The following is a 15,341-nucleotide window of genomic DNA, read 5'->3' on the forward strand; positions in this document are numbered from 1 at the left end:
ATCTGCAGATTCTGAAGGCCAGTCTTGCTAGTAAATACTGAGTCAGTCCCCACCTCAGCATTTTCCATGTTCCATGTAACCATGTCACTCATTTTTCTTCAGCAGTGGACCCTTATTTTTCCCTGGTCTTTGTATGTCACCTATGTAGTTACTGAAGCCCTTCTTGTTGTCTTTAGTGTCTCTGGCCATCGTAAATTCTGTTTGGCCTTTCACTTTCCTAACTTCATCCCTGGATGCTCTGTATTCATCTCAGGTCATTTGTTGTTACTTGCATCCTCTGTATGATTTTGTGTTTGAGTTTGGCAGAGAAGATCCTTGTTCATCCACGCAGGATTCCTGCCAGTTTTGTCTGACTTCCATTGCAATGCTTATTTCCTGAGCTTGGAGGTTGTTCTTGAAAACCAAAAAAGTTTTGTTGGGCTCCTTTTTGCGCCTGGGAATTTATCCCTGAGAATTCTTCCAAGAAGTTCTCTGAAGAAGCCAAAGTCTGCTCTCCTGAAGTCCAGGGTTGTGATCTTTTCAACCTACTTCCTGCCCTCAGGATCCTGAACCACCACCAACCTCAATGTCACTGCAAAGAAGGCTCCCTTTGACCTTCACATTCCCAGCAATCCCTTCATTGTGTGGGAGTATGAGGTTCAGCAGAGCACCTCTTCTCATTGTCTTTTCTGTCACTTTGAGGAGTAAGATATCTGCACTCCAAGAACCTCCTGGATTGCTTTTGTCCTGCTGTATTGCTCCTCCAACAGATATTGGAATGGTTGAAGTTCCCCATGAGAACCAGGGTCTGCAAATGTTGGATTGCTTCTATCTGTCCATCAATGGCCTCATTCACTTGTTCACGTAGCTTGTAGCAGACACCCAGCATTTTGCCAGCTTTACTCGCAACCTCTTTAATCCTAACCCTCAAATGCTCAGCTTGATCCTCATCAGTCTCAGGGCACAGCTCCATGAACACTATCTGCTGTCTTAAACAAATGACAACTTATCACCCTCATCTTCTGAGCCTGTTGTCCTTAAAAAGCCTGAATCCTTCCATTGCAGCACTTCACTCATGGGAGCGAACACACTGCATTTCTATGACCCTCAAAATATCACAGTCTTACAGATGCATACAGGTCCTATCTCATCTTATTATACATAAGTGTACAGGCATTTAGGAGAGGCACTTCAGCAAACTGAATTCCCAGACAAACTTTGGGGGATTTCTTCATAGTAGTGTCCTGTGAAAACTGTCTGAATGGCTATATTCAGTGGTTAGTGATCAGTAGAGCACTGTCTAGTTGAAGGTAACTAGCAGTGGGCCTTAGGGGTCAATACTGGGTCCTCTCCTGTTCAACATCTTCACTAAATGCTCTGGATGTTTGATCAGATGACACTAAACTGGGAGAAGTTGCTGATATATCAGAGACTCATGATGCCATTCAGAGGGGCTTGGACAGGCTAGAGAAATGGGCTGATAGGAATTCAATGAAGTTCCACAAGAAGAATTTCAAAGAAGCTTTTGCAGCAAAGAAGGCTGTTGTTATCCTGGCCTGCCATGGGCCAAGTCTTGTCTGCAGGTCCGTCCTCTCTGTTCAGCACATGAGATCACATTTGGAGTACTGTGTCTAGTTCTGGACTCTTCAGAACAATAGAGACCTAGACATATTGTAGTAAGTCCAGAAAAGGACCACGAAAGTGGTTAAGGGATTGGAGCATCTCTTCTGTGTAGGGAGGCCGAGACAATCAGAACTGCTTTAGCTTAGTGAAGTGAAGGCTTAGGGGGATCTCATCAATGTCTATGAATATCTGAAGAGAAGTTACAGTGTAAAGGGAACAGAGTGAGGCTTTCTTCAGTGGTACCCACTGGCAGGAAAAAAAGCAATGGGCACAAACTAAACCACAGAAAGTTCCCTCTCAACATTAGGAAACGCTTTTTTAATGTGACAGGAACAGCACTGTCATGGGTTGCCCATAGAGGTTGTGGAGGTCTTTGGAGATCTTCAAAACCTATGTGGACCTGATCCTGGACAACCTGCTCTTGGTGAACCTGTTTGAATGGGGATCTTGACCAAATGTCTCCAGGAGTCCCTGCCAACCTCAATTGTTCTGTGATTTCCTTATTAAAAGTAAACTTTCTATCATTAAGAATTTCTAGTGGAAAGTGTATTTTTTTCCATCTGCAAAAAGTACTTCTTAAGTTAGCTAAAAAAGCACAAAAGGAGGCAAACACAATGTTATGAATCAGGATAAGTTTTCTTAGAATGTGCAGTGCTTTCCTGGGGACTCCTTCCACATGCAAATAAATTCATTAAGCTGTTTATCTTCAAAATTCCTTACCATATCATTTAAAATGCTGAATTTGTTATAAGTTCAAGCATAAAGTGTATTCAGATTTTTCTTAGTGAAACAGTTGTGGCACTGTTAGTGTCCCAATTGGCTAGTACTGTTAGTACCCAGGTTGGATATGAAGGGACAATCTAGGAAGCAAATCTGAAGATAAAAGATGGAGTGCGTGGGTATCATAGGAAGAAGGACTCCCAGCTCACCATGGCTTTAACACATGCAAATCAGGCAACAGGATTTTGACTTTAGTTGCATTCCATAAGAAATTACTTTTTCAAGTTTAGAGCTCATCCAGTGGCTTTTGCATATGGACAAGGGATCTACTTTTTTTTTCTTTTTTTTCCCTTCCCCTCTCCGCCCCCAGCCAGGTTGCCTATGAAATGAAAAGGAAGGTACTAACTCCCATGATGACAAAACTTCAGCTGGGTAAAACATACTTGCTTATGAAAATAACTAAGATAGAAACTCAAGCTGAATGAATGGAAGATAGATTTCCTTGGCTGAAAGCCCTGACACAGCATCAATCACATGAAGGAAGAGGAATACAACTGTAAGACTAAAATACTTACTTGATCCTTCAGTGATAGTGCTGTTTATGGAGCTTCCTCCAGTTGAACTGCATTTTTTGCTGTCTTTGAACTGTTTCCGTCTCCTGGCCCACTGATCTATTGCTTCTTCCTGGGAGCTATCGCTAGCTCTGGTGTCTTTCAGCACAGGTAGCTTTCTGTTTTTATTCATTTCTGATTTCAAATCTGAATTATAAGCAGACATTGTTCATTTGGAATGTATTTGACAACTTTCAGAATATACTTAAGCAACTATATTGTAAATTTTTGTATTATAGATATAAGAATAACTTCTTTGCTAACACAGAAATTAAAATAACAAATAATGCTCAAAATACTACTAAACTGTGTTTTTCAAACTTACTGAGGTATTCATGCACAGAAAAAGTGTATGTGATTACCAGGTGGTCATTGTACTTGCAGTTAAGTGCCTGCACAACTTGTGTGGCATTTTTATGGAAAAGCAGGTCAATTGTTCATGGATTTTAATTACAGGTTCATGATATCTTTGAAGATACTTGCAAGACAAATGCATATTAAAGGAGAACTCGTATTTTTATTTCAGGTATCTTTCTAAGTAGGGCACTAAAGTCTTAACCTATTATTATTTCAACTATAATAATAATTATTATTTGAACTAAAATTATTATTTCAACTAAAATAACAATTGAAAAGCATCTTTGTATGGGATTTCCTTCTGAAAATGCGCTTGTGTCCACTGATAAAGGTAGATAGGGTTGCACTGGAAAAAGAGGAAATTAGGTATTACACTTAAAAAGGCTTCCTTGGAAATGAATTTGTGAGTTCTCCCCTTGGCTTTGCATTATTCTTGTCTTTTTTGTCTCTCTGGCCACAGTAAGATCCATCACAGATCTGCTTTTCCTAGACAGTTGACCACTGGTGAGAGTCAAGAAACAGATTTCTTGTAATGCACTTAGCATGAATCTTTGTTCCTTTGATATTAAGTTCCTACAACACCACCAGAGATCTAGATTGCTGAACTCCACTCTTCCATCTGGTTAACAACATTTTCATCTGTTTCATATCTCTATTCTAAATGTCACACATGAAATCTGCATTTCCTTTCCAGTGTTATTGAATTACTTGTCATAGGAAGTCCCACATTGCCCTGTGTACCCAGTGTCTTGGCTGAGCAGATTTGTATTCCTGAATTACAAGTGGCCTCTGATTCACATTAATCAGTTTTAAAACTTTACAGGATTATATTTCTTGTTGGATATATATTTACTGTGTTCACTATTGGGCCCCTGACTACAAGAAAGACGTTGAGGCTCTGGAAAGTGTTCAGAGAAGGGTACCAAAACTGGTGAGGGATCTGGAGCACAGGTCCTGTGAGGAATGGCTGAGGGAGCTGGGATTGTTTAGTCTGGAAAAGAGGAGGCTCAGGGGAGACGTCACTGCACACTACATCTTCCTGAAGGGAGGCTGTGACAAAGAGGGGTATGGCCTCTTCTCCCAGGCAACAAAGAGAACTCAAGGAAATGGCCACAAGTTGTACCAGAAGAGGTTTATATTAGACATAAGGAAAAATGTTTTCTCTCAGAGGGTGGTCAGGCACTGGAATGGCTGCCCAGGGAGGTGATGGAGTCGCCGTCCCTGGCAGTGTTCAAGAGGTGTCTGGATGAGGAGCTGTGAGATATAGTTTAGTAGCTTGTGGTAGCAATGGTAGTGGGTGGACAGCTAGACTAGATGATTTTCTAGGTCCTTTCCAATCTTGTGACTATGATTCTATGATTCTAATAATATATTTATTCACTTAAGTTAGCAATTCCACATCAGTGCTAAGAATAACACTGATGGAAAGTCAAAAATTGACCAGACTAAAAAGGGGATGAAATTACAGGTTCTAGGTGGCACAAAACAGATAAGGTGATAGCTTACAGAGAGGAAACACTTAGATAGCTCTTAGCAAGGAGCAAAAGAAAAGAGGCAAGAACAAAATAAAAATGCAGCAAATAACTACACCTTGAAGCAAAATGTTTTACCACTGAGGTCTTTTGAGCATGCAAGCTTTTTCAACATCTTTCTATACCTTGTATTAAAGATATTTCCTTTTACTAAATTCTATTTATTTTACTTATTTTCCTTTTTTTTTTTTTTTAAACTCTTGAAACAAGATTTTTCCAGTGATAAGGAAGTACAGTTAAAAACTCCTAATCTGATGGAAACAATCCCTTCTATAGAGGATTATGCACACTGTATTTGCATATAACTTGATTCAAATTAAAAAGAGAAAGAAAGATTAATGGGTTAAAATGATAGTTCAAATACACACAGACAAAACTGTGTGTATATATATTCAAGGACTTAATGCAGTGTGCAGAGTACCTACATAGCTTTATATTTTTATTATTCATAACATTCCTTCTAAATGACCAGTTATAGATGGGTGGATTACAGAAGGAAAGATGAGTAATTTTGTAAAAGTTGGATATTTTTGAAAAAAATCTTATTTTATATGCAGTTTTCCTTGCTATATAAAGATAGAAAGGAAGATGAAATGACCTGCTATAGTTTTTCTATGTCACATAAAGGCTCAGTCAGAATTAGGACCAAGATCTACTTAAAATTCAATATTTGCTTCAGTGTGATAACTATGTAGTATAACCAAATGGGAATACCAGTATTATCTTTTTTGTAAAGTAATAATATACTTTCATTTTCCCAAAACGGACATCAGCAAAGCACTAAGATAACTACACAGAAGGAATGTAAGGGACATTAGCTATAAAAGTCTTAAAGCACCTACCTTTCTGACTAATCTGTTTTACTGATGATGGGGGAGAATCTGTATTCTGGTGAACTTCTTTCATTTCAATCTTTTTCTCAACTTCATCAGAGCTGGATTTGACTAACTGAGGTAGATGATGCGCTTCAGTGTCTGTTTTTATGCTATCATCAGTTGACTGTTTGCTGCAAACATCCTCTGTTCTTTCCTTGATGTATGAGTGTTCTGTGAAATTTTCTTTATTTTCTGAATATGCTGAAGAGGTAGATAACATGGCAGTCTGGGCTGAATCATTATGGCAACTGGCTTCAACAGGGGTATCCCCAGATATGTCTTGTATTTCAGAAAAGCTTTCTAATTCGTTATCTATGTTGTGCTCCTTGAGATCCAATATCAAGTGTGAAAGCATAGATTTTTCTTGTACACTACAGGAAAGATTAGGCTCTTTTCTTACCACAGAGCCAAAGGGATCAGGTACCAATTTATTATCACCTTGGACAATGATTCGTCGTTCTAGTTCTCCAGTTATTACAGTCATTACTGATCCTCTTCTTTTCCTTATCCCCTCAATCTCTGCAGGGAGTGGCTGAACATTCTGCTGTATGGCTGAAAGTTGGTTTGGAATGCACTCTGTAGAAGCATAATCAGACCTTTCCTTGTCACTAAAAAATTCTCCTGAAGGAGTTCTGCAAGGTGGAAAGACCTGTATGAGCTGAGCTTTATTCTGCAAATCTAGATTCTTTTCTGGATGGTGCTCTGGTGTTTCTTCATCTAAAGCATCTTCAGTAGACTCACTATCTTCCTCCCATATGGCTAGATTTCTCAGAGGCTCGGCATACTCAGTTTCTTTCTTCTCGCTAATGGTTTCAAGGGAGTGAAGACTCTCCATTACTGTTTCTTCTATTTCCTCACCTTGCTCCACATAGTCTGCATAGTCATTCAGTAAACAAGTGTCACCTAGACTTTCATCAGGTTCAGATGGATAAATGGTAACATTATGATCAAATGAAGTGAAAGCATACTGATATGAAGACTTAAGAGCATTCAAACTTCTTAGTGATGAGGTCAAGTCAGGGCATTTAGAAAGTTCTGTACAGCTGGTATGAACAAGTGAATTCTTGAAACAGATATCTGCTTTCGTCTCCTTAGGCAGTACTTTTAAGGATAAGGATGGCAATGAATAAAAGCCAGAATCCCTCCTAGGATGAACTGGTGACGTCACATCAAGGGTAGTATCTGGGAAAGACTTTCTTCTTGCTGGTTTTTGACCTGTGTCATTGCACTTGTTAATGTTATTTCTTTCTTGACCTGCTGCACTATTCCTGTTGGTGTATTCCTTCCCAACATTTGAATTATTCAAGGTATTGCTAGCTACAAGACAGTTTGCATTATTCATTTTTGAGAAAAGTATTTTATCCTTTGAGAAATCTTCCTTTTCATTGTTGTGGCCTTCATACTTGTTTTTGTTATGTTTACTGAAATAATTTTCTCCCTCCCAAATTCTCAAGGCTGTGGAGAAGCTGTCAGATTCCTTTCTGTCATTAACAGGGTATGAAGACACACCCTCTGTGATAGTATCTAGATGCATTTTGTCACAGTCAGCAAATTCTTTAGGTGGAGGGAGAAGTATGTATCCATCCTGGAATGCAGTGTCTTCTTTTTCATGAAAGCAAAAACATGTCTCACAATCTGTATTAAGAGGTGCCTTTTTCACAGAATAATCTGTTTCACTACAGTATGTATCTTCATGTTCCCTGTTGCAAGTTTTCCTTTGCACCTGTTCTCCAGGTTTGATGTTAACTTTTAGGTTTTTCTTTCTGTTAGTATACTCCATTTTAATATTCTTTCCTTCAATGTCCATTTTCAGGAAGGAATTTTTGTTGACAATAGTTTGAATTTTGTGTGCAAAGGATTCCTTATATTCCCCAATGTCTACTACTAGGTGGTCAGCTGGTGGACTCTGGTACTTCGGACAACTTGAACACTGGCTTTCCTGGTACTGTCTTTCATGACAATGTTTACTGTTCTTCGAACATTTCTTTTTCTCAGTCACAAGGTTTGTTCCAGAATCAAACAAAGAAACATTCTTAATTTCGACTTTCACCTTAAAGGAGCCATAACTTACTTCTGCATTAATTCTTCCAGTAACCACGCTAGCAGACTCTGCAGAGTCTGGTTTGCCCCACACTGTAATTTTTCCCATGGATGAATCCTCTGATTCGCCAAAAGTTACTGTAGCTAGGATTTCATTTTGCTGAGGAGAGAACACTTGAGGAGTGCAGTTCTTTTCCTTCTTTCCTTCTTTTTCGGTGTCTGAGGCGTTGTCAAGTTCTCTGTCTTCAGATGCATCTGGGCTACTCTGATTCTTGATTTCATGATCTTTCCCATTTTCTTCAGAACCCTTTACTTCCAGTGGCTCAGGAAAGTAAGCCAAAGACTCATCTGCTTTATTTTCAAGATTTTCTACATTTTGTTGGCATTTACAAGTGACTGACAACTGTTCATCTAATTTAAGATGAAAATAAGAAAAAACATTTTCCTATGATTTGATAAACAGTATTACAAATGTATGAGATAGTTTTCATAGAAAAAGCTTCCTTTGTTCTTAAAGTGTAGTGTATTTTCCTCAACAGCATTTTTTAAATCCACTATTTGTTTCTTTTATCTTAGCTATCTGATCATTAATATGAAGTAAAATAAACATTATAGGCCATTTTATCTGACTCTGATTTAAATAAATTAATGTATGAATGCTCTTTTTTTTCATCTTTCTCAGAAAGTTTCACACGGTATTATATTATACAGGCATTCTATTTGCATTTAGAAAAATCTACCCCTTTTGTATCCCTTATTCCTTTGAGTATTTACTTAATTTCCATGGACATGGTGGGACAATCAATATCCCATTGCACGCTTGCAGTTTGGGGCAAATTACATGGAACTTGACTTTTATAATCCTTTTACAGATGAGCAAACAAAGGGATTAATGAATCCTGTCACAGTCACATAGCACATTAGTAGTACACTCCCAGGAGGTCTGAGCCACAGAGCCCTGTCTGAAGCAGAAAATACTGTTTCCCGGCAGGAGGTGTACCAGGCAAGATTTCATAGCATTCATACAATTACATGAAATTCTGCCTTTTTTTTTTTTTTTAAAAGAATAGGTCATGTTCATTATCATGTGTATTAGAGGATAATACTTCATAGTAACATCTGTTCGAGAGGGATTAAATCAAGTAATTAAACTTGGACACATTGAGAAATGTACAGCAAGAATAATAAAAATTTTAGGCATTTTAACTTCAGCATCTTTGGAAAGACTATCAGAAATACATAGGATTGCAGTTCTACCAAAATAAAGCACGTAGCCTCATCAAGACATTACCTACATATACCCACGCTTGAATGTAAGTATTCCAAATCTGAGAACCATCCTTGGGCACAAAAAATGGATTTCTGCCTTGATGAGTGGCTGGAGAATAACCACCCACAATTCTGAAGTTTTTACTTCAAATCAAACATTTCTGTAAACTTACATTCTCTGGAATCAGAGCTCTTTCTGCCCTTGTAGCTTTTTCTTCTTTTTCTACTCATTTCTAAGACCTGAGGGCATCTGGGTTCCACTCTTCTGTGTGGGAGGGAAAATAATGTACTGTGAGAAAGTTTCTCCAAAATAATTTTGCTCTCTAACTTTCAGGCTCTCTGACTTGGCTTTTCTCCTGCATAAAAAATAAAGAAATGCTAAAACAGATACTAATGCAGCTATTTTTTACTCTTCCTTTGGACCAAATTTTCAAAGATTCCTAAGTAATATCTTAAAATGGCTGTTAGGCATCTTTGATGAAATGATACCTAAGACACTACATCCCTTAATTAAAATACTGTTTAAAATTATTTTCAGATGAAGAGCACTGCTGCCTGTCTTACACTAGTGTCTTTCTACAGTAGTTAATTGTACAACTGTATGCACTACATAGATTACTATTCTTTTTCTTTAAAAAAAAAATGAACATATGAATTTAAAAAATGCTGAATGCATCTTACAGGGCAGGGTAATGTGTATTAATGTCCTACAAGTATTGAAGGAATTTATTTTTGAGAAGAATAAAATGCATGACAATACCCAGCTGGGAGAAGATTTCAATTATAATGGCTTTGAGGATAAGATTAGTATGTCTGAAAATTTATGGAGAAGCCAAAACACTGAATAACACTGAAAAGAAGTGAGGAAACACTGCCTGAAAGATGCTGCAATATTAAGAAGTTATACAGTGTTGTGGACCACTTCAAGTGAAACTGCCTTTCCTGTCATAGTTGCAATTGTATATTTTGTATGTTGTTGTAATGACAGAAAATCACACAACTTTGCAGAGTATATCCTGATCTGAGATAGTCACCGGTTCTGTTACTTTTCAAAAAGCTTTTAGTGGCATGGAATAATTTGAAGGTTTTCAAGATAGATAGTGCTGGTTCTCTGCATGTCAGAACTGTGGGAAATTGTTTGGTAACTTCTGAAACTTAACAACCTGCCCATGCATCAGGGAAATCATGCAGCAGAAATGGTCAGCTGTAGGCCAAGGTTTCTCCTACTGATAGGACATCAGATTATACTGAGAGGCCAAAGATATAAGATCAAGGTAAACAAGATGACTATGTTGTGTTTTTATTTTTATGCTTTGTATTAAATAGGTGAGAATTATAATTTAAGGTGATTTTTGGCATTGTTCGTAATGAAAACTATTATGTTCTCGGGTATTAACTTCCTTATTTATATATCACTAGATGGCATGTGCAATGTGTTGAATTGTTGGCATCTTAATACATTTTTCAAGTAAACAGTGGAAAAAACCTTTAAGATGCAGATAGTATTATTAGCTCTAACACATTTCCAAAAGTATGGTTTCTTGTTAAGATCTACTGCTTCAGAAAAGGGTGAGACACCAGCATTCTTTCCCACTCATGTCTTTTATCAATGTTTCCATTGCACTGTCTTTGTCTACTCTTGCTTTTTTCATTCTACAGCTGAGATATGTTAACAGAATTAGGAAAGCACTCTCAATCCTAGTAGCCCCATTGACCTGAGAAAGGGTAAGTTAAATTCAGCAGGACCGCAGGGCAAGACTCTGCACAAGGGACTAAATGATAAGAGGTGTTCAGAAGTTCACTGGATGGAAGCCAGTGTTCCCTGACACAGCATTCTATGTGACAGGTTATTCTTACTACACACCAGTGCAGCTTGGGTTAGACTAGAATGTTAAACCTCTGCACTTACTGTTGAATGAAAGATCACTAGCTGCTATCACAACAGATAGAACCCTGTCTAGAACTTCACTGTGAACAGTGTTATTAATCGTAGTTCTTTTCAGGATAATGAAAGTGATTACGTGTTCTGTGGTAATAAAAGCAACCAAATATTTTTAACATGTCCCTGTGAGATCATGACACGTAGGAAAATCTATCTTTAGAATGTTGCTTCAAATTGGAAAATATAAGGATTATTTTCTTTTTATGTTTTTATTATGGTGATTTTATGTGAAAACATCTGTTTTCTTAAGTTTTCTAAAGAATCACATTCAGTGAACCTCTATGATAAAGGTGATGCACTTGCAGACAAGACAAACTGAAAAAGGAAAAAAAAAGAAGGAAATAATTATGTTGAATAAGAGTGGTGTGGTGACACAATACATTGCAAAATGTTTTGTGTACTTCCAGGACAGTATTAATTGCCCTTTTGGGGTGATAAATATTTGTCCTGTAATTTCAGTGTCTCTTGTTGTAGGTGATGTGATTATAAATGTATTTAGCAGCAGCTCACTGAATTATCTCCAGAATAAACCCTATACCTCAAATATTTCACCTTTTGCAGACTGTACAAGAATGATGCCACAAAATACTCAAACAAGCACTTCTGAAACAAGAACTTGCACTGCCTTTTCATTCTGTATTTCAAACACATTAAAACTCTGACTACTCTCTTCCCTTTGGATACAGAATTCCATTTTTTCATTTTCATTATCCTTGATATCCTTACCTAATACAGAATCTTGTACTTACTTCCATTTGTCTCTCACTTCTTGTATTTCTCAATATTCTTTTACTCCACGCTAATCTTTGCTTTCATTCTTCTGCTTTTTCTTGTCTGTTATGTTAGCAGCTATATTTGTCCTAGACTTTCAGAGCTATAAAACTGTTCTCAAAGCTTTTTTTTTTTTGGGTGTGTGTGCGTGTGTCTGTGTGTAAATTCTTCCTTTTACTCTCCCAGCTGCCTGTGGTTTGTATGGCATATTATCATGATATCTTTTGCACAGATGCCTCACAACGATGCTATTACAAATTCTGTGTGATACCTAGTAGTTCCATAGGCATAGAGAAGGCAAAAAGTGCTCATCCATTTACCACTTATTTACGTAATTCAAGTACCTTTTATTCAAGTACTTTCAATCTTTACCTCATCTTTACCTCTACAAAGATGTTCTGAATCCCTTTATCAAGTTACCATTATTGCATTATTTCAATGATTTCTCAACACCCATTTCTGGAGTACTTTTGCCAAACAATGTATTTTATGCCAGACATATGCATAAGAAACATTACAAGAAATACCTTGGTGTTGCTTCTTTTTCAGCTGCTATATATCTTAGTTTCATTTCTTAATCATTTGCTGTATTTACTTTCCAAAAACAGATTGGTCTTTAAGAGTCTCTTTGCAAAATGTTTAGAGCAAAGGAAATGTTTGTATATATGGCGCTGTAGTAGGACCCTAAAGCATTTCAGAAAATTAATTTTTTAACAAATGAATTCCATAGCTGCAAAGAATTAGTTTCCATTCAAATAAAACCCAGTGGTTATCCGACAGTATCCAATTAGCTACGAGACTAGTACATTCAAATGCTTAGAAAAGCCTGAGTAATCAGAATTATTCTGCAACTATTATGGGACAAGGACCCACCGATAAAATATTTTCTTCATGAAATGTGCTGTGAGACTTTTAACAAGCACAACTAATCAAAACCTTGCATTTTCAGACAATCAAAAAATAGCAAACATCAGTCAATAATGATGATTGTAGTTCTGATTCTCAAGAAAAATTACTACCAAAACGTATACTTGTAAGAACATCCCTTATGAACTCACATCATATAATGAAGATCTAGCATTATTTTGGACTCACATAAGCAATAAATGACATCACAAGAGTGTTTTTTTTTTTTTAACCACATTTTTTAAAAGCATAATGAGTATACTATTCTGGCTTTTATGTTGGAAGTGATGTCCCAGCGGGCAGGGAACTCTTTACCTTAGCTTTCAAGAAGACTGGTAAAGTAGCAGTCAGTCTTTTCAAGATTATTTTAACATAGAACTGGGAACACAATTCAACATGGATTCATGAAAGCCAGTGAATCCATATTCAGAACTTATAACTTAGCGTTCATGACCTTATATGCACACAGATGTTTCTGCCTCCATAGGTCCAGTTTTCCACTCCCAAATTCAGCAACATCATGCGTAAAATTCATTTTCTTATAAAGCTAAATAAAATCTTCTATTTAATTGACTAATCTTGCTTCCTGCCTGATTTGCCATTACAAGAATAATGTATTCATAAGGATAGGCATTTATTTAATGTTTTTGAAGGCATTCCTTTTCTCAATTAACATTGCTTGCATCTATTAGTTTTCCACTGCAATAAAACAGAAGACCAGTAGGTGTCCTCTATACTGCAAATGGTCCATGCAGAGTTCACCTGAGACTTTAAGTACGCTACCTTGAACGTTTCAGCTTACTAATCAAGTTTTCTAGCAGTAACTGTTGGTTTAGTACAATGGATGCTCACATATTTGTTATGCATTGAGTGCATAATATTCTTTTTTCTCTATTATAATGGGTGAAGTTATTTAGTCTTCAGCAAAAATTCTGAAAATATATTAAAATACCAAAATTTTCCATTTCTGTTCTCCTTGCTATTCCTGTCCTGAGTCCAAAGGAAAATCTGCCAGTTTGAACACCAACTGGATCAGCCCTTTTCCTGTCAGTGCCTCTCTTACACCCTTGTTTGATATGCTGCCTTGCATGTGGCAACTTTGGATTTTTTCTTGCTCTGGCACAAAATTCATGCTTTCTCAGCAAGAGTAATGAGAGCAGGTAAGTGAAATACCTTTTAGATGTGATGTGGCAAATGGTCATGAAATTCATAGAAATTTCACTATGACACTGCCATTTCTACTACAAGGAAATATAATTTCCATAGTTAAAGACAATATTATAAACAAAGTACTAGAATCCTTTGCCATATTATCATATTTTTCAAAATTGAGAATTGCTCATCTATCACAATACAGAAATTCAAAATCTTCAATTCCACTTGAAACTCAGCTCACCAGATGAAGACATGTTATATGTTATACATTATCACAACTACCTTGTTGTTTTTAGATAGACTGCAATTAGAAAAATTCAGCTCATCATTATATGAGAAAAATAATTAATTGTAAAATCCATTCAGGGGAAAAATATATATATATCCTGGCTTCTAGGATTCAAACTCCATTGTCTACAACAGAAAAAATTTAGATACTCTATTTTCTGACTATGCTGTTTGCAAGGTCACCTTGTCCAGGTGAATTTAAATTGCATAATTAGGAGTAATTTAGCTGCAGAATGCAACAAACAAACAAAACAAAACCAAAAAACCCACTGAAAGTTTAGTATTTCATAGGCTTTAATTTTTGTAGGTTTTTTGAGAAAATATCTACATATTTCACCAAACTGTGAGTCAGTACTCTATTGTTCCCTCCTATGGTTCCCGTAAATGAGGTAGAAGAAAGTACCAAAGGTAATTTAGTATGCAGGATGAGGAAATGGTAGAAAAAAACTGCTACCAAATCATACTTAAGTGCTGCAAACTGACTTTGTGTTTCTACTCAGTGGTATATAGCATTCCTTGATAAATATCCCCCTAGTATTACTGTAGCATTCATCACCCTCCACAACTGAAATACTACTTGCTTAAAACGAGACACACACACACACACGGAACAAAAAGTGAAGGTAGGCTTTCAGTTTTTGAAATTATATTTTACTGAACTTTAAGCTACTGTATGTTAAAATGACCCTTTTATTAGTTATCATTCTTATTTATTCACAAAACTATCTGCTCAAGTATAATACAAATTCTTTAAACTGCATCCACTGTGTAAAAACAATTTCAGAAATCTCACATTTTATGATGAGTTTCAGCAAATAAAAATCTACAGAACACTATCTGAGAGGGGTGTTATTTAAAATAAAAAAGGTATTTATACTTACTGTCACTATGAGCCAGGATTCATTTTCCTCAGATGTTTGCTTGCTAATATGGACTCTCTGTGAACAGTTTGCTTTTCTAAGCTCATGAAGGATGTGCGGGTTGTCTTACTAAGGCTTAATAGGATAACAAGTTCAATGCTTTTTTTCTTTGGACTTATCCACTTCTGTACTGTCAACCTTAGTTGGCAATGATATGCTATATATACCTACTTTTCCGATCACGGAGGCAAAAAAAGGACTGCTGGTTATTTAACATTTAACAACTAAAGCAAATAAAAACAAATAGTAACTGAGCTCATTAGGGCTTTACATTTCTCAGCTTTGTCTGAAAAGTTTTAGTCAATAAAATTACCTATACTAAAATTAAAGATAAAGGAGGGAACAATGCTGTT

At 36.6% G+C, this 15,341-nt stretch overlaps 1 protein-coding gene across 1 annotated transcript in view; it reads right to left on the reverse strand.

Annotated features, from left to right (window-relative positions):
• LOC125686925 (uncharacterized) overlaps positions 1-15,035 on the reverse strand; it is a 44,495-nt gene extending 29,460 nt beyond the window's left edge. The window contains exons 1-4 of the mRNA XM_048931523.1: positions 14,950-15,035; positions 9,180-9,271; positions 5,665-8,148; positions 2,898-3,080 (exon numbers count right to left, since the gene is read on the reverse strand). Coding sequence (XP_048787480.1) covers positions 2,898-3,080; positions 5,665-8,148; positions 9,180-9,237 — 2,725 coding nt within the window. The 5' untranslated portion in view covers positions 9,238-9,271; positions 14,950-15,035. The remainder of the gene's footprint in view (positions 1-2,897; positions 3,081-5,664; positions 8,149-9,179; positions 9,272-14,949) is intronic.
• Between the last annotated feature and the right edge of the window lie 306 nt (positions 15,036-15,341).

Source organism: Lagopus muta, chromosome Z (assembly GCF_023343835.1).
Source record: "Lagopus muta isolate bLagMut1 chromosome Z, bLagMut1 primary, whole genome shotgun sequence".
Taxonomy (NCBI): domain Eukaryota; kingdom Metazoa; phylum Chordata; class Aves; order Galliformes; family Phasianidae; genus Lagopus; species Lagopus muta.